This window comes from Saccoglossus kowalevskii, chromosome 18 (assembly GCF_978046115.1).
Source record: "Saccoglossus kowalevskii chromosome 18, keSacKowa6.1, whole genome shotgun sequence".
Taxonomy (NCBI): Eukaryota; Metazoa; Hemichordata; class Enteropneusta; family Harrimaniidae; genus Saccoglossus; species Saccoglossus kowalevskii.
The window spans coordinates 16,999,609-17,026,630 of NC_140658.1; the positions used below are offsets into that span (position 1 = coordinate 16,999,609).

The 27,022-nt window shown below is 33.0% G+C and overlaps 1 protein-coding gene across 2 annotated transcripts; it reads right to left on the bottom strand.

Moving 5' to 3' along the window:
• On the bottom strand, positions 1-26,948 carry LOC100367908 (serine/threonine-protein kinase Sgk3-like). 2 transcript variants are annotated; one of them, XM_085492818.1, is made up of 12 exons: positions 26,858-26,948; positions 10,442-10,628; positions 8,766-8,849; positions 7,638-7,786; positions 6,698-6,832; positions 5,663-5,804; positions 4,496-4,740; positions 3,337-3,460; positions 2,776-2,871; positions 1,711-1,818; positions 845-985; positions 1-259 (listed from the first exon to the last, which is right to left on the bottom strand). In XM_085492818.1, the coding sequence occupies exons 2-12, from the start codon at positions 10,514-10,516 to the stop codon at positions 95-97; spliced, it is 1,464 nt and encodes a 487-aa protein (XP_085348944.1). In that variant the 5' UTR covers positions 10,517-10,628; positions 26,858-26,948; the 3' UTR covers positions 1-94. The 2 variants fall into 2 exon arrangements, with proteins under 2 accessions (XP_085348944.1, XP_002730613.1); XM_002730567.4 differs by lacking the exon at positions 26,858-26,948 and adding an exon at positions 26,360-26,500.
• Positions 26,949-27,022: the final 74 nt, after the last annotated feature.

The following is a 27,022-nucleotide window of genomic DNA, read 5'->3' on the forward strand; positions in this document are numbered from 1 at the left end:
TTTTTAGAAACTGTTGCTGCTTATTATTAGTGGAAGAACGCTCTGTAGTTGATGAAATCCAACCATTTTGGTTTCGTGGAGTGTGTAGAGCAGTCTAATCATAGGATTCAGGAGGAACATACGAAAATCCCATAAATGCGTTGTCTGCTTCCTGGACACTGGCACTGACACCGTTATGATCCATTGATTTGCCGACCGATTGGGGAACAGGTTCCCGTACAAACTCAGGATCGAAATGCCTCAAGTCCATGTGGCCAGTCTAAAGAAGATGATGAGAGACAATACATGAAAGAATACACCTATGCTATTATTGTACGAAAATACAAACTAGTTCAAGAACAAAAGATCGCAAAAAATGACTGTTGAAAAATTTGAGTTGTATTTTACTCATGTATTATGTACGGTCGATGCGATATGTTTATAATCAAACACACTGCTGTATGGATAATTGAATTGTAGCACAAGACCAACTGAATTTAAAGCCAGGGAGTCGTCACCTGCGCATGCGTCAGATGGTCATAGCGTGTCATTGTTTACAAACAAGCATCTACCCATGAGCCTTTGCGATGTTTGCGTGTGTTGCTATCATCGCTTGGGACTCAATTCCCGCACGTGCATAGGTGACGACCCTCCCGCTTTAACCTTTTGAAGTCCAAAGTCAATTTAAATCATCTTTCACAAAATAATTCCATATAAATTTTTCCAGATTTGCAGGAAATGACAAAATTAAAGAAAAATGAGAAAAGTTATGGTATTAAAAAGGTTAAAACAGTTTGTTAGCGATGTCAGGATTTTTATTTGATTCTTTGTAGACATCCCAGAATATTATCTTGTTTCTACTTACCACATTAGGGTTGTATGGTGGCGGTATTTGCCTCGCTTCCAGTTCATCCCAGTTGATGGTGCTGAAAAATGGATGATTTTTAATATCTAAGAAATCAGCCTGGCCCGCACCGAGTCGATTCTGGCGGTCTTTCTGGAGAAGCTGTGGGGAAAAAAGAGAACCATAGAAGAGATGTCAACAGAAGATGTTACAAAGGTGATGCTCTCTTATGAGAATCAAAAAAGCTGCTACTGAAGACATCCGTTCATACAACAAAACACTACATGATGAGTGCGCCCTCTAACAGGATTTTGTAGTGATTTGTTGTATGAATGAAAGTTGGATCGCCTTGTTAACTACTGTGGAATACTTTATTTTCGCTGGAATTAATTTTCTCTGAAAAGACTTTTTGGGCGTTTTGTATGGAATGTATTTTCACTGATTTTTGATGAGTTTAATGTGAAATATAGGAAAAAAGGTATATTCGCTGGATTTTATTTTCACGGTATCCATCCCTTCAGCGAAAATAGCGAAAATAAATTCCAAGCAAAAATAAAGAGTTCTACAGTATTAGGTATCTTCAAAATAAATCCAGATTGTATGTAGTTGTAGGAAGCTTGTGAAGGCACAAACCAAATTGTTGTGACACCTATTTCTTATGTATTTACATTTATTTTGTTTATAACACGTGATTATTACCATATCACAATCTCCATAACTAAGTTTATCGAAAGTTCATTCGAAGATTTGTAACTACGGGCAGAGGTCAATAAACTTTAGTCGAGACACCTAGGTTTATGATTCCTACGGCTAGAGATGTTCTCTAGTTCAGAAATTGAATGAGCTTGTTAAGACACAAAAACTCAAATGATCTCTTTGATACATACCCCTTCTAGCAGCATCCTTGCTGATTGTGATACATTTGTACGTAGACGTAGTGGCTTATAAAGTATATTATCGTACATCTCAGCGGTGTCGCGGCTATAAAATGGTGGCTGTAAAAAAAAAATATCAATAAAATAAATGTCATTGAAAAAATACGGCCTTTTAGTATTTCGGGGACTCAATATAATTCACATCATTTAAAATTTAATTTGATTTTTTGAAGTATGTGCACTTGTGCAAATCACAGAATTGAGCTTATGGGCAAAATGATCCAGTGAAAAATGTTGCAATTTGGTTTACATTCGCATCTATTGGAGATGCACTTCTAATAAAGCAAATATGATAACGGCATTCACCTCTGAGAAACACTTGTAGACATTTTAATTGACATCATTTTATGAAAAAATGGCCGCCAGTAGGACATATTCAATCGGATCTTGAAACAAATGGATATGCATATACATTGTACATGCATATGCCATCATGTATTTTTTTTGAACAAAACAATTGGTGTTCTAAGGACACCCAATGAAGAGAACAAAAGCACTGAGGTAAACGATTTACATCTCCGGGCAACAGCCTCCACGACCTCTGAGAATTTCAAGCTTTGAATTACTGTAATCAGATAGTTACACGTTTAAGTCTGTTTTAAGCAAAATTAGTGTATCAGATAATTAAGTTTCAAAGAGGGTTTAGTTTTATATTTAAACCCTATCTTTAAATATGGTAACAGTATACTGTAACACAGTTATAGCGCCCTCATTGGTATAACAACAAGACTGTAAGTGATAGAAGACCACTTTCTCGGAAGTCGAAGATACAGCATTTTGCATGTGCACAAATGCCATTTTGAGGTGTAACGTGACGTGCATGTGTGATATTGTACTTCTGAGTGTACCGATCAAAGTGACAAAAATAAAATTTCTTTTTATCAAATACCAACACTTGGATAGTTGTAGTTGCACCACGAATAAGGCAGGTGTCGTTCTTGCTCCCTAGTCCCACTACTTCTGGAAAAGTGGTCTATTATTTACAATTTACCACTGAGGGCGCTACACAGTACTCACCAGTCCATACATCATCTCATAGAGAACAGCACCAAGACACCACCAATCGACTGAACGGTCATATTCTTGTTTACGAAGAACTTCAGGTGCCAAATACTGAAAAACAAATATGAACAACAACAGAAATTAATCTAAGTCAATAATGTTTTTACGTTGATTTTTACAAAGCTTTTCAAGACTGTGGCCATATTCCATAGGTTTAACAATCAGAAAATTGGAATCTTCCATTCAGCAAAAAAAAAGAAAAATTAAGCAAAAAATAATTATTTTAGAGTAATTCATTTACACCGCACATTAACATTTTCATAATTTGATTAGAAAATGAATCTTAGCAAAATTCATCCCAGTCTTAGGAACTTGAGTGAAATTGATGATGCTGACAATTATTAGTTGACAACGATTTAGAATTGTTTAAAATAAAATCAAAGATCACAGTTATCATGTATTAAAATTTCAAGTAAAAAAATGCAATTCACACACATTGTAAATGCTGCATTGGATCCATATCAAACACAGGACAGTGACAGTCGGTTTTTAATAAGAATATAACAGATCACTCACTTCCGGTGTTCCACAAAATGTACCAGTTGTTCCAGTAGCTGTTATGTTCTCTTTACACAAACCAAAATCAGTGAGTACAACGTGTCCCTGAGCATCCAATAAAATGTTTTCTGGCTTTAAATCTCTGAAATTTGAAGAATATAGAAACAAAGGTCATGACAGTCAGTATGCACAACTCTGATGCTATCTGGGAACTACATTATGGTAGCCTTAATTATATATTTTCAATTCCTGATTCCCGAATTGACAGTGATTGCGTGTTCATCGCTTGTGTGCTTGAGCATAGAGCATGACTTGAGGTCAACAAAACAGGTGGGTAGAACAGATTTTGAATGTTCAATTTATTTTCTCAGCAAGAAAACATATTTTTAAACTGGTAATTCACATTTATCAGCAGTCTTATATAGTTTTCCTAGCTGTTCCTTTTTGAACCCACCCCTACTAATACCTCTGTTTCAAATATGCCACTGTCTTCGTTAATTTACGTCCCACCCACCCCTGTTTCATCGCGTCTGTCGGTGATTCAGAAATTATACAGTCATGTAATAACAGCGGTTGAACATTCCACAGCGCCATAGTGTCAACGTTATCTCGACAATATATTAATTATAGTAATTTGCATGTATGAGGGCAGACTGTGTCAGTTATCCTCGGGGCGGACATCCGGGCATTTTCACCGCCTGGCAACCATCGGTGAAAACAAAAGCAAAAAACTCGCAGAAAACGGTACTTTGGGATGGTTGTTGAGAGTCCCCTGAACAGTGTAACAAGATTAGCCCTACTTGTGTAACATATATAAATTCTGTTTTTCAGGATTACTTCAAAGTTGAGTTTGTGTTGTTTTCTCGAATTTTTACCGGCTCGACTGGCGTTCCACAGCAGCGCGCACATAGCCCATAGAAATGCATGTACAGTGGTGCGCGTCTTAGCAACGTGGAACGTCTTGTGACGTAGCTCCGCCCCCGAGGATATCGGTGATACAATCACTGTACTGCCCTTACACATTTCTCCTAGTATTCTTATGATAACCTTATTATTATATATTTTTTTCCTGCTTGTAGTACTAATTTTGTGAGAAATCGGCCAAAAATGACAGCAAAATAGAATCACATGGTACCCCTTAATGTCCATAAATGTAACCAATCACTGAGCAGCTCACCTGTATATGATATCAAGCGAGTGAAGATATCCAAGTGCACTTGCAATTTCGGCTGCGTAGAATCGAGCACGACACTCTGTGAAATATCTTTCTTTTTGTAAATGGAAGAACAGTTCACCACCGTTGACGTAGTCCAGGATAAAATACAACTTGTCTTTGGTTTGGAAGGAATAATGCAAGCCAACCAGGAAGGGGTGTTTAACATTCTTTAGTAACACATTACGCTCAGCCATGATGTGTTTTACCTGCATATGTAATATATAAAAAAGTAAGATACCAGAAAGTACAAACATGCAACAAACCCAACTCAATTACAAGATTTGATCTGTGTACTATAGTAAATAAGCTTACTCTAAGGTGCTTAATTATAGCTGCTAGGATAGTTTTAAGCATATGAAATTTAAGACTATATTTTTGAAAATTTTAGATCTACTTCTGCATCAAAATTTACATGTTTGGTAAAAAAATACATCTACGTTCTGAAAAGTCACGTTCCATGTTGAAGTTTGCAGATAAGCATGTCACTATTGGAATTCTTAACATGTTTGCTATAAAATACTTAATTTTCACTTGTAATTTATTTCGCTGAAGAGATGATTCAGTGAAAATACATTTTCCCCTATGTTTTACATTTAACTCGTCAAAAATCGGTGAAATTAAACTCCATACAAAACACCCAAAAAGTTTTTTACAGCGAAAATTAATTCCAGCTAAAATAAAGTATTTCATAGTGTCATTTGAAGGCCTCTGTGTAAAAAAAACAACAACAAAAACAGTGTATTCTGGACTATTCAAGTAAAAGTAAATACTGTAGAATACTTTATTTTCGCTTGGAATTTATTTTCACTATTTTCGCTGAAGGGATAATTCCGTAAAAATAAAATCCAGCGAATATACTTTTTTTCCTATATTTCATATTAAACTCATCAAAAATCAGTGAAAATAAATTCCAAGCAAAACGCCCAAAAAGCCTTTTCAGCGAAAATTAATTCCAGCGAAAATAAAGTATTCCACAGCAAGACATTTTTCAAGGATTGCAATTTGATGGGATTCTTGACCCCCCCCCCAAATACTTGCTAAAAATTTCACAATTTTTCTTGTGTCTTGCAAAAGTAAAGTGGTTTACAGTGTTTTAGGAATTTTGATCAGATGTCCAAAAAAACTCACCTCATTTCGTTTCATAATAGCCTGTTTTTGGAGCACCTTAACTGCAAAAACTTTGCCTTCTTTCTTGTGCTTGGCTAAGAGAACTTTACCAAAGCTTCCTTTGCCAATGACCTTTAAGAAATCATAGTCACTCGGCTTGACACTGAAAAAAAAAATGATTCATTGTTAAAGGAAAAGATATTCATCACTGGGACCACATCTTATTTCATTACATGCCATGAAAAATCATTTTAAAAACATCACAAATGCATGTCATGAACTTGAAAGGGAGGCAAGGTGATAATGAATTTATAATCTGATACTAATGTTGTGTTGACCCATACTATAAAACTATACTGCCTCCTTGGAAAATGAAATTACATTGGGCAAATAGTAAAAAGTAACATTATTTTTGTTTCATTAAAAGCCAATAATTTTTTTGAAAATTTAACTTAAATAGTTTTCTTGTTTGGCAAAACTGCTAAACTACTGAAATAAGAAAATATTCATTCACTTTTAGTCAGCTTGCTTCTGTCCCAATAAATCTGCTTCAAAGTTTATATTAAAAAAGTCATATTTTAATGATCCAGTAAATAGACACAATAAATACAATTTCTGATTATGTACACTATAACTGGATTATTATTCATCTAATTCAACTTTGTTCACATTTCTTAAGACATAATAATCTGATTTGAAATTATCGTTTTCAACTTTTGGCTAAAAACGCATCACGAACACAGATCAGACTTGAATTAACAAAAATAGAAGGCGCTGTGCAATAATTTAACAAAATGTATAGAGGGCGCTACTCTATTACCCACAACACTCGACAGAGGTCACTGTATCGTTAGCCCAGAAACCTACATAAGAGGACATTATACTATTGATATTGAAACCCAGACAACAAACATTATATGCTATTAACACTCAAAAAGAGACATCAAAACTATTTAACTATTTACTCATGCCATCTAGATTTGGATAACTGAAACATTATTACTTATCTCACATCTGGCTTAATAAGGTATATATTATAAAACACTAAATACTCACTTTTGTTTTTCGGTGCCCCCTAGATTAATTTTGTTAGTGTCAGAGCTACTGTCTTGGTCCTGTTCTTCATTGCTGTCTTCGTCCACAGATGTATTACGAGGGTTGTCAAGCAACAGGAACTCTCGTACATCAGGGCTATATTATAAAAGCAGATTTGATTTGAAACATTCTTCATTATTCATCATCTGTCATCATTCATTTATGATTTAGTAAATCACTGAATAGAAAATTTTTTACCTAACTATGATGTCATCATTTATTATTAATTTGACCAATCAATGAACAGAAAAACTAAAAAACTATGATGTCATCATTAGTTCTTTGCCAATAAGTATGTCAATACAGTAAAATCTGTATTAGAAGCCGCATCCCTGATAGAAGTCGCACCCATTCTTTTGAAACAATTGAGAACCAAATATTCATCATTTCTCATATGTGTAGGTGCTCTAGTAGAAGCCGCATCCTCTCTGTTGCATTGTACATTGTACCATTTCAATAGTAGTCCCGGTTTCTAATACAGATTTTACAGTAAATGCATTCATGTGGTACTGTAAAATCTGTATTAAAAGCCACGGCTTCTATTTAATGATACACTGCAACAGAGGGGATGCAGCTTCTATTAACGCATCTACACATATGAAAAATGATGAATCTTTGGTTCTCAATTATTAAAAAAGAATAGATGCGGCTTCTATTAGGGATGTGGCTTCTAATACAAATTTTACAGTAATATACTCCCAAAAACATCAAAATTTGAAATAATTTCTAGTCAAAAGAAATAATTGGCAATTGCTCCAATAGATGTATATTCACTTACAGTCATATTTTAATACAATAAATGCAATTATTGGTTGATGTCACAGTGTAATTTAAAATGCACTTCTAATAGAGCAAATACAGTATTTTGATTTTCAGAAAGAAAAAAAAAACCTTTACTTACTTGAGTAAGACTTTTTGATGTTTTAAAAGTTTTTGTATAAAGTCGTCCAGTCCTTCTCGTCTCTGTTTTATAAAGTCCTTATCAAAATTGTTGCCAAAGATTTTTTTTCCTGGAAGTTTTAGATTTATCTCTGGATATTGTTTCTTCAGCTGTGAGAACAGAGAATAAGGGATAAGAAATATTATTATATATCTGGCACAGAATAAAAATTACTACTCTGTAAAAAGCCATATGAGCACTTATTCCAAATTGTATCAGCACTCGATTACAAATTTTCAAAGTTTCCAAAGTCACCAACAAAATAGCGTTTGAGATTATTGATATCACATTAAAAACTATTCCCCCTTTTCAAATTGAACATGGAAGCGCTATATATTTTGCGATTTCAGACTATAATCTGATTAAATTATTACTACAAGCAAAGAAAAAAGACGTATAATAATAAGGTTATCATGAGAATGCCGCAAAGTATGCACTCAGGCAGTAAGGGATTGCATCAACCTCCAGATGTGCCAGCCAATAATGATCCCCATACTGCCTTTGTGTATACTTTGCGGTATTCTTGTGACAATCTCTTAGAATAGACCAGACTATACCAGAACAAAGCAGATCAAACCAGACTTGACCTGACAAACTAGATAAAACCAGTCTTGACTGACCGACCAACCAACCAACCGACCGACCAACTAACCCAGACCAGACTAAACCAGCAAAACACTAACCCTTTGAATGCAGGAGGTTTTCCTCTCAAAACTTTGGTGCCACATTTTGCAATTTTTTATAAAATTTGTTTGTTAATTTTGGACCAAACAGACAGCATTATCCATTGGTACAGATCTCGATTTTTGAAACAAATACTGCAGTTTTATTTTGTAAAATATGAAAAAAGTTGACCTTTCAAATTAAATTTACTGGAAAAAAATAACTGAAACACATGAACAAACCAAACGTTATCTTACAGTGTATTACTTTATCAGGAAATGGTAATTTTTTATGTACTTTACCTTGGTACAGTGTGACACTTGATGTAATCTTTTCATAATCTAACTCATTAAAATAAATAGGTTACAGGGCTAGCCAAAAACTTCTGGAACATTCAAGTGAGGAATATAATTAATTTAAACTCACCATATCATAAAGTCTGTTGAATTCATTATACCTTCTGAATATAAACCAAGTTTTGTCCCCTTTTGAAACAACAACCTTATACACCTGTAATGAAACAAAAAGATTATAATTAAACTTCTACTGTTGTATAGTCATAAAACATGGAGTCATACATGTATGGTAGTAGCTGAAAGCCCATGTCAGCTACCATTTTAAAAACTGACAAAAACTGAGTCAATTATTCCAAAACAAGATTGCTCAATACAAAGTATATGTAGAGCGGATAGATACGGTAATAGAGGAATAAAGTCACAACTAAATGAATATTAAACATAAAGCTCCTGAAGAGTGAGGTACTTGTACCTTACGAAAGAGTGTTGTAGAGTTTCAATATTCATGTAGTTGTGTATTAATTCCTCTATTGCTGTGTATATATTATGTTTGTAACTACATCATGAGTGAAACTAGAGTGAATTTAAGTACAGCGGCGGTGGCACAGGGGGGTGGGGTGGAACAGAGGGGGCAATCAACCCCTCAAATAAAATTGGGGGGGTCGCCTCTCCAAAATCAAGCTGAAACCCTTTGTGTCAGTAAAATTCGCCCCTCAAAATGCAAGAAATGGCATTTCAGAGGCATTTCAAAATTTGTAAAAGGGAGCACAGATTTGGTGAGCAGATCTCACCCCTCCATGTTAAATTTCGTGTCGTCGCCTCTGAAGAACATTTCACATAAATTGTCATCACATAATTGTATAATCTAAACTTGTTGTTATATGTACTTTCCTGTGGTTTCAAATACCAATGTAGGTCTGATTCCCTGTAACCATACCCTCATATAATCCGCCAATGGATTAAACAATTTATTATAAATTAATTTGTGATCTGAAATATTTAATAGTTCTCAAAATAAAATTGAGTTTTTAAGATAAATTTATATTTTGTGTCTACTGAACATATTACTGCTAGCTCATATTAGATTGAAAATTACATTTATAAACTTTTTTCAAAAAATAATCTTCAAGAAATTGTGCTGCAAAAAAGGGATCTGACTGATCAACTTCAAATTTGCAGTACAATTAGTTGTCTGTCTATTGAACAAAAAAATATAAAATATGACATGTACATAGTACCGGTAGTAGTGTTTCCTGGTTTTGATTATAACATCCCCAAACAGAAAGTTAATGGAAGGGAAATTTCAACTGATTACTATTGACAAATACATGTATTATCATAAAGGAATCATCTGAAAATTACAATAATGTTATACCACTATTGAAATTCACATCATTTTTTAATCTTTTCAGCCCATGTTACTATGGTTATTAGTAACCATGGTGAGACGGGACAAAGTTATGGGATATTAAGCATATATTTTCACCACAGAAACCAGGACAAAAATAAAATAAAATAAAAAATATCTGATGATAGGAAATTTATTTTAAATAGTTTCCAGTAAATTTCTTGGCTTACAAATACACTTTGCAAAGAGATGCATTTCTGATAAAGTACATGCAATACTGAAAAGTACACTTGTTGCTATATTTACAAAAATATCGCTGCATACAAAGAATGCAGTAGACGTGTATACAATCACACTGTTCACTTCAGACGCCATTCCCGAACACAATTCAATAGCAGATACACTCGTACGCACCACACATACCCGAAATGACAACATACTGCGGCGGTTATACTCACAGTGAATTTCTTTGACTTTTCCCACGTCTCAGCATCTGGAATACGCACACTAGTTCGATTGTCTGTTGTCGCCATCTTTACTCTATGCGCATACCCGAGTGGTTCACAATACTAATAAGTTTTTTTTTTTTTTATAATAATACGAACTGCTTTCTTAACACTGTCATTTCATGGTGATATGATATCTCTGAAACATAATTAAACAATACTGAGACTCAGTTAAACATGTTTGATATTTCAACTTGAGCCACATGCTGATAGAGACATGTCATGCTAAGTAAAGTAAAGGTCAGAAGAGGGACAAACAGAATCAAAGGTTGAATCTATCATACAAAGGTCATTTATGAGACATCCACTGATTTTTTACATTCTCTGCATGATAATGACCTGTACAGTGCTTTATTAATATGTATATGTGTTATAATGACCTGTATAAGTGTTATAATGACCTGTATATGTGTTATAATGACCTGTATGTGTTATAATAACATGTTTACGTGCATGCCATAATTCTATAGTATAGTATTAAAATGACCTTTATACGTCATAGTAACCTACATATACATGTACGTATGTATATTAACCTGTGTATGTCAGAATTAATAACAAAACAATATCTTAAATAACACATTAATAGAAAAGGAAATTAATTACATAAAACAGATTCTGAAATAATATTTCTCAAAATCACACCTCATCTAATTGCACTGAAAGTTTAATTGAAAATTTAAAATACAATTAAATAAAAACATTAGTTTTACCTGGGATTAGTTTCCTAAATTAAAATATTACATATATAATCACACACCATATAATTACTGTTCGCCATAATTAATTAAATGTCATTAGTGTAATGATTTACCAGTAGTTTTGAACAACAAATCCAAAAGTCAAAGGTCAGACGGCAATCAATGTACATGTATTCATTGATAATTGTATTCTGGCTTTTTAAAATACGACTTATTTTGACTACTATAAAATACTTTATTTTCACTTGGAATTAATTTTTGCTACTTGTGCTGAATGAATGATTCAGTGAAAATAAAATCCAGCGATTATCTATATTTTACAGTCAACTCGCAAAAAATCACTGAAATTCCATACAAGACATACAAAATTAATTCCAGCTAAAATAAAGTATTTTACAGTATACATATGCTCCTGAATTAAGCGTGTACTGTACGGTCTGGGCGAAACATAGCTTATAAACTGGCTCTGCACTGGCTTTGTCGTTTCATAAAAACTTGTAAAGCGACAGTGATTTTGACTTTGTATTACTGACCCATGTTACTAATATAAGTCATATTTGATATTTGATGATTTTATACCAAGCAAAATTGTTAAGTTGCGCACCGAACTTACTGTATGCCATTAATAACGTATGGCCAATGTATCATCCCTCATTATAAATCAGTTCACAGACGAATGTGCTAGCGACGCCGCATCCCTGACATTTTCACTAATGACCAAGTAGTAAATAGCTCCCATCTAATGCATTTCACGAAATTCGACTCAGGGGATCCTTTCTCATCTGCCAAACTAATATAGTTTTCTATATATAGTTATATTTGTATGCAGTCAGTGGTCTAGTACATTGATCATTTAATAAACGTCATGTCACTTTTACTGATTAATGACAACAGAGACAGATGATGCAATTGCCGCTACATTGTACACAGTGTAGTGTTTTTCTCCAACATGTAGTACAGTATACTGTCATATACTAAATATTCGGGATAATTCAGTGAAAATACCTTTTTTTTCTACATTTTACATTCAACTCATCAATAATCAGTGAAAATAAACTCTTTTTTTTCAGTGAAAATTGATTTCCAGCTAAAAAAAATGTATTTTACAAGGATAGGATGACATCATAAATAACTTATACCTTATACAAAACAATAAATACTCAATTGTAAGAAATTATTTTAATTTGTTATACAAACATTTTAAGAGATAAACTCAAATTAAATTCAGTGTACCATAGTTGCTCTATTGAAAGTGCATCACACATAAACAAAAAATCAAATTTGTTGTATATCGAATCATTAACAGTAGGCAAAGGGAGTCTCATGACAACACTTAGGGAGTTACAGTACACCCTAAGTATAGCATAATAAGTTCACTCTGGTCCGGCATGGAAGTAGGAAGCACTTCCCAGGATGTAAGGTGATCGGCACAAGAAATATATTTGTATGTTTCCCATAAAGGGAAGTGGTCATCATGCATCATGTATGTAAAACAAATGTAAAATACATTGTTTATTAATTTGAAATTCGAACGTGCACTGAGTGACGACCACCACCCTTTAAGGGAAGGATTTGCTACTGCATTGTATGTATACGATATGTACCTAACAATGAGAGTAACAGTCATGACCAGTAATGACCAGTAATGACCAGTAATGACCAGTATTACCGTAAAATCTGTATTAGAAGCCGCATCCCTAATAGAAGTCGCATCCATTCTATTTGAATAGTTGAGAACCAAAAATTCATCATTTCTCATATGTGTAGATGCTCTAATAGAAGCCGCATCCTATCTGTTGCATTGTACCATTTTAATAGAAGCCGCAGCTTCTAATACAGATTTTACAGTACAACCAGTGTTTTTCCTAGCTAACATTCCCGTTTGAAGACAATCCCTCATATACACTCTGCAAAGGTTGATGTACATGCACATCAAAGAAATTACACATTACATTAAAACAGTGCTCCAATACAGAAAATAAATGACACATTGATTTAACCAAGACTGATCATTTATTGGATACTGTGAATACTCATCCAATGGTAAAACACTTTGCTAAGTATGTATATTATAGTTTTTAAATAACAGACTATAGATGTATTTATTAATTATCGCTGAGAGCTCCTTGCAATCAACATTTTAAATTTATTTACATGCATGGTTCAGATTTCACCTGTGTTGTATAACAGTGTATTACATTGTACTGCATCTTGTTTATTGATTTAATGTTGCAAGTTAGATGTTGGTCTTGCCCCTCTTTTAATGAGCTTTGACCCTGTAACTAAGACTAATTACTTGTTGTTATGATAATGGAATCTTCCACTCTGAGTTGAACCAATCCCAGTTCTGTATTGAGAACATTATGCAAATATTCAAGTTACCAGATTTTTGGAAGGAGTAGTTCTTGTTTACTTCAATGTACTCTGATGTATTTAAATAAATGGGACCTCATGGATCTCTGATTTGACTTTATGCCACTTGAATCTATTCTACTCCACACAACACAACCCTTATTCTCTAAACCTCACTTTACCACATTAGTGTTGATACTGCTGTACTATTTTAAGTCAGTGTTGTGTCAAATAAATAAAAACAAATATATAATATACATATAACTTCCTCTCAACAGGCCATTTGATTGTTCTTATTACTGAGGAGATTAGAGTAAAGCTTATTTAAAATCTCCACTACTTTAATGTTGTACTTTGTACTCTATATGCAACAACACCCTGCACAGTATAGTCTCACAACAAATTTACTTAAACTGTAGGGGTTTACCATTAGAAGCTCTGGAACAAGAGTAGGTAGAAAAATTTGCCAATCATTTTTTTTCTAAATTATTTTCGGTAGGTTAATACACTTCAGCAGTGAGGTTAATACATTTCAGCAGTTTTTGTTGTTGTTATTTTCCCTGCAGAATTTTTAAATGTTTTCAGGGCTGATTTTATAAAGCCAGAATTCAGTTTTAGTGGTATACTCCTTTTAGGATTAAAAATTAAAGAGAGATTTAATAAGGTTCTCCAATGAGTGACTGTGTTGTATTGGATTTCTTAAATGAGTGTACTGGTAGTAACTTTAATACTTCATGAGTTTACTAAATTCAATATCACATGGTCATGAACTAAAGATCCTAATTATCAAATGCAACCGTTTCACAGCTTTTTGAAGCCATGAATACTGCATAATAGCAAATTGCATGCATGTCCATGACTTATTGTCCAATATCTCATTTGCATTTGGGGGTTCCTTGAACTCAGATTAACGTTAGTGACAATTCATTGCCTTCGATGAATGATTTTTACCCTTCCATGGACAAATTGACATTTTACTTTGAAAGTAGGTAATTCTATCAGCGGTCTTAAAAAATCTCAGACATATTTGGCTCCTAGCACATCATGTAAACGAATACCAGTGTGTTGCCAAGTCAAGATCAAGAAATTAGAAATTCATATATGTATATATACGACTATGAACACTAACACTACTAGACTATAGATGAGACATTAATATTTAATATTAATATTTTGAACAGAAAAGAATAATTGTCTAGTCATCAAATGAGACATTTTTTGACATCATGGAAATGACGCCATAATATTAAATTGCATGTCTCAAACAATCACATCATCAATAGTCCTTTTGATTCTGGAGGTGGGATATCGTAAATATCCAGTGGTCTGTATCACATGTACATGAGATGTACAACACATTACCAGTGGTATATAAAAAGCAATATGCATTTTTTTCCTATAGTCCAATTCTAGTGATTGACAATTTAATTCACTTTTAACTCTTTATTTACTAACTAAAATTTCAGACAACAATTTGGCACATTTTAATGGCAATTATGTCAATATTTTTTCAAATAATTTTGAATCAGATTGACAAAATTACAATTTGGCTATAGATTTTGAGTAAAATATTAGGAAACGGGTTACATGTACATTTGTATATGTGTTTTATTTTGTGATAGGTGACAAAGGGATTAAATTAAACCTTTGAGCGCTAAAGTAAAATTTTGTCACCTTGACATTTTAAAAATCCACAAGACTAAAAAAATTAGCCCCAAAATATATGGAAAAATACATAAAAACCATCAAAATTGTATCAAAATTTTGGTGGGAAAAATAATATAAATGATTTTTTCTCAGTAATTTTTATTTTCGCTGATCTTTGAAAAATAAAGTACTTGCCACCGTAATGAAATACGAGGAAACACGCCATTGACTATTAGGAGGCGGGGAGGACTAAATATTATCTTTGATATGTATGACCGGATTCCGACAGTAGCATTTAACTGCTGTGGGCGAGTATAATGACCAGACTGTTACCGTAAATGCCACCATTCATAATGCAACAATGGGACATGTATGTTACACACGGTACATTTATATTCATCTCTATGAATGTCCTTGCTATTTCAGAATCCATACATACGTCAATGCTAATTTACTGTCAACTGTTGTCATCTTTCTGTCAGTCGTGATGACTTACAATAAGGTGTAACTCATTTGCCACCAACCCAAAGCCAGCAATATGTCATCACTGAACCATAGTTCAAACTTGAGACAAAGCTGATTTTCCTGATACCCAACAACAACCTTCAAAATATACACACAAGTCTAAAAATAATATGTCACTTTTCATGGACAGAATGATATAATAAACTTTGACAGTTGTATTACTGTAAAATACCTTATTTTTATTTTCGTTCGGAGTTTATTTTCGCTGAAGGGATGATTCAGTAAAAATAAAATCTATAGCAAATATATATTTTTTCTATATTTTACATTCAACTCATTAAAAATCAGTGTAAATATATTCCATGAAATACACCTAAAAAATCTTTTTCAGCAAAAATTAATTCCAGCTAAAATAAAGTATTTTACAGTACTTACTAGCTAGCACTTAATGAAGACCTTTGACTTAGTTATTTATACAGGGGGGGTTGAAATTAGAAGAGTTGTTTGTGCACTGGGCTTAATGGAGATTAACATTACCGATCCCAATCACAACCAAGATCTGGACTTACTGAGAAGAATTTTGACATGCATAATTTGTATTTTCATTCTTGGTTCCTTGTGTTTGCATTGTGCAGGAATGGTCAACAAAACTTACTCCAAGATATGTCTATGTTCCACCTGTTGGAGCTGATACAAGTGTTGCATAAAAATATAGTAATACAACAAACAGCCACTGGAATGTATGAAGCAATTACAGTAAGTCTCAGAAGTATTGGGGTAGCCAATGTACAAATTCGCTAGCGAATTGGCTAACTGCTTGGGTTTTGACTAAACAGTTGGCTTTAAAATCTCGCCGGCGCCGACTCATGGTCGAGTCCACTCTGGGAATGGAATGCTTTCACGTAGCCTGGTACGTGGTCTGGATTTCCCTGAATGATTTGTTTTGCGAGGCGTGATAATGTGAAAGTAGTTTCCCTGGTCAGCCTGAGAATGGCCAAAGTCATCTGGCGTACAAGTGATAATATGATAAATGCGATTAATCCACCGATATTTACTATATCGGGGTAGCCATCTTAAACACTGATTGAAGCTAAATAATGAGACAAGTTGAGAAACAGTTTCCTACAAATCAGGGAGAAAATAAATCTTCACATCCAAACGATTTGCTGGGGTAACATTTAACCAACCGCTCATAAAATTCGACTTCATTCCTCGTTTTTGCATGGACAATCTCTGTATACAAACACCCATTCCACAAAGAAAATAGAACACTTGACCGTTCAGTCAAAACCAAAGCAGTTAGCCAATTCGCTAGCGAGCTTGCAAATAAGAAACAGGTCAATTTGATAAGCGAAATTATGCCGAGAACTGCAGGCATGTTATTGTTTCAGATGTAATGCAAGTACAATACTGGCAATAAAGTGAAAATTAGAGAAAGCGCATCTTTGACGTTGGAGCGTGGATTAATCAAGCACGAGAAGTAAACAATGCGACAAACAAACCTGCTATCACCTTCTAAGCGTACTTTGACTCTTGTGCGCAAGTAAATAAAAGGAGAACAATGGACCATACTGCTGATTGTTCTTACAAGTCAGTAAGCTGACGCAGCAACAATAAAGATGAACAAGGGCAGAGAAATATCAAGCACTTGTTACCATCTCACATAAGTTATATCGTATAAATCAGAGTCTTAAGGAATTTCCTTTACAGGTACAGCAAATACTTGAGTTTCTATAGCGATGAGTCATTATTATTGATTTCACAAAAAGTCAATGCCAGATTACCTGTTCATTGATTTCACGAATCGTGGCAATCTATTTTTACTTGTAATTTTCTTTCAACAAAAAGAGAAAATCCATTTCATGGCAGGAATACTTTCATATTTCAGATATCCTTGAAATATATTGATATTTCCGGGTACATTGCGACGTCCATCGTTTATTTTCAACACTTTTCAAAAGATTTCTCATAAATTTTAACTAAATTTAAAAATATTACATGGAAATTTGACACTGTAAAATACCTTATTTTCGGGCCGAAAAATGGAAGTATCCGACACTGATAATATTTTTAAGCAGCCCTGAAGACCAAAAAAATAATAAAAATAATTTGAGTACAAAATAAAATACAGGTTGTACAGGAAAAAATTTTGCTGAATCATTGTAGTCCCAGTGTAGCTATGGCACAACAGTAAAAAGGCTAATTACACATGAACAAAACAAATTTGATCTAGCATGGAAATGTATATTGTAACAGTAGAATTTCCTGGTAATGATGCCAGAGTAAACAACATCATAGCAACAGGTGCTGTTAAAAATAATACATATATCTCATAAAAGTCCACAAGTTAGCAGAGTATACATGGATGGTGCGAAAAATAGTGTGCATTGTTTCTCTAAGTGGAACAGCTGGGTTATTGGGGGGGGGGGGCAATTATTATAAGAAACATAAGATTAAAAGGATATGGAAAATAAAAATAAATAAAGTTATTACTGTATTAATGTTGTACATTGAAAAATGTATTGTGATAAGGCGGAGAAAAAAGGATTGTGTTTACACCAACCCTTATTTGAGGTGAAACTTTATTATTATTCACTTTATACAAATTAGGATGTTCTACCCACAAAAATAATTTTCTACATTTATAATTTTTGATGTAGTGGATGACCAGAATATGACAAAGGGAGCTCTCTATACTGACTACGATGACTGCCATTAACGGTCATTCTGTTTTAATATTAAGTCTGCATAAACTGCATGGTTTTGATAGAAATAACCAGTAAAAAGGTAGTATCATTTTTCATTCATTTTGGCTATGATATAGCTAATTAAATATAAAAGAAAAAACTCTAATTGCCTTCCTAATATTTTGATAGCTCCTTACTAGAAACATAGTACATACCAGAATTTGGTCCTCAGTCTAAATAATATGTAGGGAGAGTAAATTGAGGAGTGGGTCGAACAATTTACAGGAAGTTATTTTGCCTTACGGGAGGCGACACCAAATAAAGTTAACTGGGGAAAACAGCAATTATACATATCAGACTTCTAAATTTTTTTTTTCCCCTAAAAGTTCAAAAATAAATCACTAGTGATATCTATTTACATCGGGAGACACACTCAGGTAATCTACTTGGGTGGCAGTTTCTTGTTTATTTTCAATGAATTAATTCAGCCACTAACACAGCCTAATGTGTTTTCTTCTGAAATAAAACATAATAAACAAACAGTTTTGCAAACAGCTTTGATTTTTAGAGACAATTTTTTGAAAATTTGATGAATGAAAACTGAACATTTCGTAGCAGTAACAACTTTTATGGAGTAATACAGCATGAAAAGTTGCTTTGACGAATCCTATAAAATCCTCAAATCAAAAAATTTCTCAGCACGGAATTACATTTAAAAGCACATACACCCAAAATTGCATTTTCGGTATTATTTTCCAAATATCAAATATGACTAGTTTTAAACAGAGAGACGTTTCAGTCATTTCACATACCGGTACATGTACATTTAACCCTATGTGCTACTAACAAATATGGTAGTAAATTTTAACTGTATTGACCTGACTTCTCTGGAATGAGGAAACAATTTTTGTCAGTAGCGATTGAAATTTGTCCTTTTACCTACTGTATACAACTCACCAAATGTCTCTGGTACACAAGTTATTCCTGTACTCTGCGCCAGAAAATTAGAATACAAAACTCTTTATGGGTTTACCAAAAATGTTTATTGAGTACACTTTTGACTTTGTAAAAGTTGCAACAAAAGTCAACACGATTTCTTGATTACAACACAATTATTAGAAAGTATATTTAAATCAATTTATTTTGGGAATTTTTTTTTTTTTTTACCAAGTACCTTGTGCTAGTGAGTACAGTCAAATACTGTAAAATACTTTATTTTAGCTGGAAATAATTTTCGATGAAAAGTGTTTTTGGCTGTTTTGCATGGAATTTATTTTCACTGATTTCTGACAAGTTGAATGTGAAATATAGAAAAAAAAAGCATATTCGGTGGATTTTATTTTCACCGAATCATTCCTTCAGTGAAAATAGCGAAAATAAATTTCAAGCGAAAATAAAGTATTTCACAGTACCGATAGGTCAGGTATGCTGAATATCAGCGCGGTCGATTGAAGCTGAATCAATAAATATGCAGTTTTACATGGATGCTGTAAAAAATGTACAAAGACAGAAGAGAGTATTGACCCGTGTCTAATCATATGCTTTGTAGTATACATTATTATTGTTTGAGCGTACCTTAATGCCTCAGATGGCTAGCAGATGGATTTGCCTTCACCAAAAAACTTATAATTTTTAAAGCGAGTATCGTTCTTATCAATAATAAAACTTATCCTTTATAGTATTTACAAATATGAGATTTATATAAGTAAATATCAGATAAATGTTCGGTTCAAAAACAAGCTTTCGGCCAGCTTTAAGGCAGTTAAATGTGAAGTAACTTGGACTATACTGTAACCTTCCTGATCTAACAGATGAAATCCAACAATGAAAAGTGTGGAATATTACTGGACAAACTTTTCCGCAATCAACTTTGTTTTGAAACATGCCAAACATCTTTGAAACATAAAACATTACTTACATAAGTACATTACATTACTAAAAACAATGTAAGATACAGATACCACAGTTGATTACAAAATTACTGAGTCTATTGTTTGGTTTTAAAAATGGTGATTTTTTTTTATCAGTCATATGCACATATGACTCCCTACTTCCGGGCATACAGTAGGTTGGTAAATAGTTAGGAAACACTCCCCTTGAAGTAGAAGTAGGGTAGAAGAGTCAACCATTATTTTAATATTCATATTGAAAAGCCAGAGTTCCTTAAAATGAAATACATATATTGTTGTTTTGAAAAAGAAAATTGTTAACAAACAGTTTTAAAATGTCAACCCTTTATCTGTTTAAAAAAAAAAAAATTGCTTACCATTTTTGAGAAGGATTCTTGAGTGATTTGGTGAGCAAAATAATGCAAAATTGTGTCCCCACTTATCCAACAAGTGAAACTTGATATTATGGAGTATAAACTAGTGGCACATGGCGGTTATTCTCGAAAACATTATAGGTATGATAAGCTATGCATAGTGAGCCTTCAAATGTACTTAGGACAAGGCTACAGGAAATCTACTCTATCCTTGTTCCAATGACAAAGAGGTCTCAGATTTACTAATGCCTTGAAGATTTAGAGTATTCATTTCACAGCAAGGCTATATCCATAGGAATAGTAAATAGTCAGTGACCTGTACATAGGTTATCCTTGGTTACATAAATAAATTTGAATTTCTTATGGGCAGAGATGACATGTCAATACCGCTTGTGCAGTTCATATCATAGTTTAGTTTGTAAATGATGATTCCAAGAAACAGTGACTTTGGTGAAATTCCATCATCATGAAAACACCTAATTTATCAAAATGTCAAAATTTGCATGAAATTCCATAAATTATCTAATTGCAAAAATTTTATTAGCCACGATAATTTATTATTTTACATACAGTACATGAAAAACATAAAATTGAGCAGGAAAAAAAATTCAAACTGATCTGAGAGATTGTGAAAATATCAGAAATGTTGAAGCTCTACAAACACAATATGGACGAATCTGTATTTACGGGCAGGAGGTGCAGACATATAGGTAATTGATGCAACTTACACGTACATCAATGACAGCAGAATGACCGGTATTGTACAGAAATTATTGTATAAAACCTAATCATGCCAACCACAAGTACTGAGTACTTGACAATTCCATAACTTTAATCATTTTCAGCTGGCCATATTGATCATAAAATATACAAATTGGCCTGTGTCTACTTGAGTGATGTACTTATAAGACAAGCACACAAGTATTTTTTTCACACTGATTTTTAGTATTAATACACAAATTGTTTTGTATTTATCGAAAATTGAAGTCAATCACAAAAAAGTATCGTAAAATTATTTTAGTACCCAATGAGTATACACGTATGAATGATCGATGAAATGTGTGACGTATGTCAGCGGAATAAACAAGTTATTTTTAACATACTGACGCCAGCAGAACTGAATTGGATGTTTACTCACAATGGAGCAATTCTGAAAGTATACTTGTACATTTCATGTATATTCAACGGCACGATGCTGCCAATCAGAAGGATTTGGCAGATTAGGAAATATAAATACATGCAAAAACATTATAGTGGACCCGGCCTAAATACATTCACATATTTTTATACATTCATAACAAAATAAAGACTTCTGTATCTGTATAGAATATGTCATAATTAAAAAAAAATTAAATATTTTATTTTATAGATATATATTTTTATTATGCTAGAATGGTTTTAAACTTTACTGTGAACCATGTATTCAAATCGTGTCTTTGTAATGTATATTATTGTGTAACAGTTGTCATATTAACCTTAGATAATGAATGCATTGTAATATTTTGTGTCAAATAAAATAATTTACTCTATTCAGAATATTTTTATGGACAATATTAGATAAAATATCCTCTCTAACTCATTAGGAAATTATTGCAACACAGCATGTTTCTTATAGACAGAAACATCATATGTAATAAATAGTCGTATCATATTGTATACATATGGATATCGTTATATAATTTCAACAATACCTTACCAGAATTATCCCACACATAGCATATAAATAATATGGGGGGGGGGGGCTGAATGCTCACGCTATTACTATTACTATTATAACCAGACTCAGTATTAATTGTATTTTCTCGTCTATTTATTTATTTATTTATTTATTTATTCTTATTTATTATACTTTAGGATTTACAGCGATGATATGGTTTGTCATTTTAATAAAGTTTTATATTGCAGTGTTCATAAAATTATATTTTATTATATTTATTGAAAATGAATCACAGTTGAAGCTGTTTATGGATATAATTTTTTTTTTTTCAGTGAAATTATTGGAATTACAATATAAAACTGGTAGTTTTGAAATAGATTGGGAATTTGAATTTGTAAGTAATTAAATGAAAATCAGATATGTTTTTCGCTCTCACTGGTGTTAGTGGACAGAGTACATGAATCTGATACCTCATTTTGAAAGATGAAAAAAAGTAAATGGTCTTGGGTAAATTAAATCGATGAAGATAAACAACAAGAGCATACATAAAATATTTATAGTAAACGTTTTACACCCACTTCGTTTTTCACAATGCACATATTTGTTATATTTGTTATAATTGTTTGTTTTTGTAATGAATTCTATAACCTTCCCAAGTGACGCAAATCCAGTTACTTTTCCACGATATGTGAAGCGCACAATTTACTTGCCAAGCAACAGTAAACAATACAATTTTTTAAGTGGTAGACTGCGGATATTTTTTCACATCCTAAAAAAAAAACCCACAAACAATAGCTGATACTTGAGACGATCTAAGGTACACTTTTCCCAGGCATGGCGCCACTCAACACGCTCTAAGATAAAATAATGAATATCAAAGTGACTTAGTTGGTAAAACTATACCTGTTTTTTTGCTACTGGTATATGGACTCTTCTACCAATACTACTCCAGGAAAGCCTCCCAAAAATTGCTATCTAAAAAAAATCTAATTGCAATAGTTTCCTTATTGCAATCTGTGTTTACCTACACAGAAAACATACACAGTGTTTACAAGCGCTGATGCATTGCAACGGTTTATATTTAACTTGACATTCACTTCTAATCAATTTACTATTGGATTATTGCAGCAAGGGCATTATTTTAACCCCAAGACCTTGTGTCTCATTTCCAGAGATCAAGGTCGAGGTCAAGACCAGCCCTTTGACTTTGAGCTAAACTGACCTGGGTCAGCGATGTGTTTTTAACAGTAAGTATAAATTAACTCGGGGTCGAACCCCACATTTTGTTACATGTACATTCACTTACACAGATTTCCTCCTTTCTCAAACCAAAGACATTAGAAAGATTGTCTTTGCTCAAACATGAACAGTTACTATTATATGTATATATGCAAACAGGAAAATTACTACTGTAATATGTGTAATTCCATACAGTGCCCTCACTGTGCATTTAATGTTTATCAATGTCAACTTGTATGTAGAAAACACAGAAGGTGGGTGTTGCTTTCTGGGTTGCTTTAAAGTATGAAGTTAGTAAATCATGCAAAAAATGACAGAGTGGTTAAAAATAAACCGTAGACCATAGAAATAAGATCTATGACCAAAACAACTAAATTTTTTTCTCCCTAATGTTTCATAGAGACAAAGTTATTTTAAGAATAAGAAAAGTTAAAAGAAATGATGAAGTTTCACATTATCCAAAGAAGCTGTTATCATCAATAAACTAATGGTAACATATTGCATGTATAAGAAGCACGACCTGATGATACCGTGAACACAATCATTTTTCACTGGGCTTTAATTTTGCTTATTTACCTGATCAGTGAAATCTGCTACATTAAATCAGTGCAAACATAGAACACAATAGAGTGTTGTTTCAATAGCACAAAATATGTGAAGTAAAATGCATTGAATAAAGCTGTAATTAAATCCACGTGAACAATAAATTCTTCTACAGTATGTGGTTTTATTTATCGGTAAATTTTCTACGGAAGCGCATCATAGATTAGACATTTCTAATCAGCATTTCTATCAATACATGTACTGTCCATATCCTATTATCTCCTACTGCATTCCATACATAGCCACACTCAGTATTCGCATTAATATTACTACTAGTATTATCTGATCATCTAAAAGTACATGGGGCTTATATGTTAATGATTATTAGAAAAAATAAAAATAAAAAATATAATAATAATAAAAAAAATAATAAAAATAAAAAAAAATAAAAAAATTAAGTGAATGAATTAGCAATGAAGATCTTATTGTTATTACTAGTACATTATTTAATTTTAATATTACAGTCTATTATATCACTACTTTAACAATTTACATGTACATTGCAAGTATATTTAGCCACATAATGAGAAAAAAACTTATGTAACCAATTCAAAAATGTAATTACTTCAACAGAAAATGATACGCAAAGATAATAATATTGATAACATTGCCAGAAAGATGGTTGTTACAATATAACTTCAAATTTCCAAATTTTATGGGAAACTTTATTTCAATTCACAAAATTGTTTTGCGAATGACTACTGTAAAATACTTTATTTTAGCTGGAATTAATTTCCATTGAAAAGATTTGTTGGGTGTTTTGTATGGAATTTATTTTCACTGATTTTTGACTAGTTGAATGTAAAATATAGGTAAAAAGGTATATTCGTTGGATTTTATTTTCACTGAATCATACCTTCACTGAAAATAGCGAAAATTAATTCCAAGCACTGCAAAGAAACCAAGTGAAATACAAAGGACATACAAAATACAGACTGATGTTTTTACCAACAAAACACTGCAACTTTCATTCAACAGTATTTTATTGACTGTGTCAATTAAAGAAAACTACTTTTTGGCGGTTAAAGTAACAGTATGGATAGAGATAAACCTGTTTCTGAATTCAACCTCTGACCTGACTATTGGCCCTCATTACTCGTATAATCAGATCACACCACAGCGACTAGTTGAACTGTTCTAGAATGAACACTGTTTTAAAAGTCTGTACAAATTATTTAAACCAATATTTAAAAATATTCAGAAGGATCATACTAATCTCAGCATATCCAGTACATTAAAACTAAACACACAACACAAAAGAAATAGTTTGCTAAAATAAATCCCAGGGATTGCCAATATCCCCTGCAAAGATATGTCATGAACAGAAGGGAATGCTTGCAAAAAAACAAGATTTTACAAGTGATATGGTTAACCTTTAGCTAACAGAAAGGCACATTTAAAACCACTGAAGACTTCAGTCTGAAGTAGACTTTTTATAACATTTAGTTTAATTTCCGTAGCTACTGTACAACACAGTATTAAACTCTGAACAATGATAATGTGTCTAACACAATAGCTTGTTACTGATGCAATAAACTTCAGTAAAAGCCTGAATACTGTAAAAGCATTTACTAGTATTTTCACAGACATTTAATTAATTTCGCTATTTTAATGCTTTGAGCAATTTCACTGGATGTTAAGTTGGAAAACTTGGCAGGGAAACAATGAGTTCTATTGTTATTTTACATGTTCTAATGGATTTAATTCAGCACATCTTACTTATCGTCGAAATAGCGAAAATAAAAACCAGTGAGTAATTAATGTGTTTACAGTACTCAATTCAAATTGCAATGTGTGAAATCTTAATCTGTGAAAATTACATTGCTCTTAGATACCGAAACACTGAAAAGTGTTGTATCAAATTGCAATATATAATTTTTCTAAATTTAACGATTATGTTTTACTTTATATGCTGAATTTTGTTTTTGCAATATATTACACCAGTATCACATATCAATACTAACAGTATGGAGTTACATAATATTATCAATACAGGGTAACAAAGAATCATGTTACTATACTATGTCTTCAAATAAATACGACAGTTTTACTGAACTAAATTAACACGCCAGCCAACCATGTCACTAGATAACTGCGAGGACCGAGAAAGATAAAGTAAATTATACCGGATGTCCAACACGCCAACAATATGGACAACGTGGACAGCACTTAACGATAATTTTCAAAATCGACTCGCATGAAAGATCGCTATCAAAATACTTTAAAAACAAATGTAACCCGTTTACTGGAACTTACCGACCACGAGTAAAGAATCTGACTGTGTTGATGGTGGCGTGATCGATACCGATGGGCGTAAACTGAACAGCTGATTTGGCAATGTGGTGTCGATGACAGCGCTCGATATTCCGGGAATTCGAAGCACAATACTAGCCGGATAGTGTGGTTGCGATGGTGTGAGACAACTATATACCAAGTTTGTTTTCAAAACAAATACTGATCACAATTACTTTCGTTGGCGGATTACGGGGCGGTAAACAAACATGAGGCCATAAAATACGTCACACACTTTCGTCATCCTCGCGGCTAGTTAGGATGAGTGACCTTTGACCGCCCAATAACAAAGCAATGTATCAACGAAAACGTACACATACCCGGCAAATAAAATGTCAACACGGTTGTATGCTTAGCGGCAGAGATGCGTATATATCACGTGTTATTTACGTATCCACGGATTCCAGAACATATTGCTGCATCAATGTATTCGAAATAATAACATAACACGACGTTACTTACCGGTAAACACTGCGTGAGTTCTGAATTCATCTTAGAAACTACACTAAACCATTCGACGTGACTTCACTTGGGCGATGACAAGGTCACATACTGTAAGGTTAATTTATCATTAAAAATATTTCCGTTCAAACTAGAAGATATTTCAGCATTAAATATACTTAGATA

Bases quoted from the DNA above. Each gene is read 5' to 3' on its own strand.
- LOC100367908 (XM_085492818.1), bottom strand. From the start codon at position 10,516: ATGGCGACAACAGACAATCGAACTAGTGTGCGTATTCCAGATGCTGAG. The intron at 2,872-3,336 runs GTGAGTGATCTG...TTTGTTTTTCAG, and splicing joins CATTTTGTGGAACACCGGAA to TATTTGGCACCTGAAGTTCT. The intron at 1,819-2,775 runs GTGAGTACTGTG...TTTTTTTTACAG, and splicing joins ATGAGATGATGTATGGACTG to CCACCATTTTATAGCCGCGA.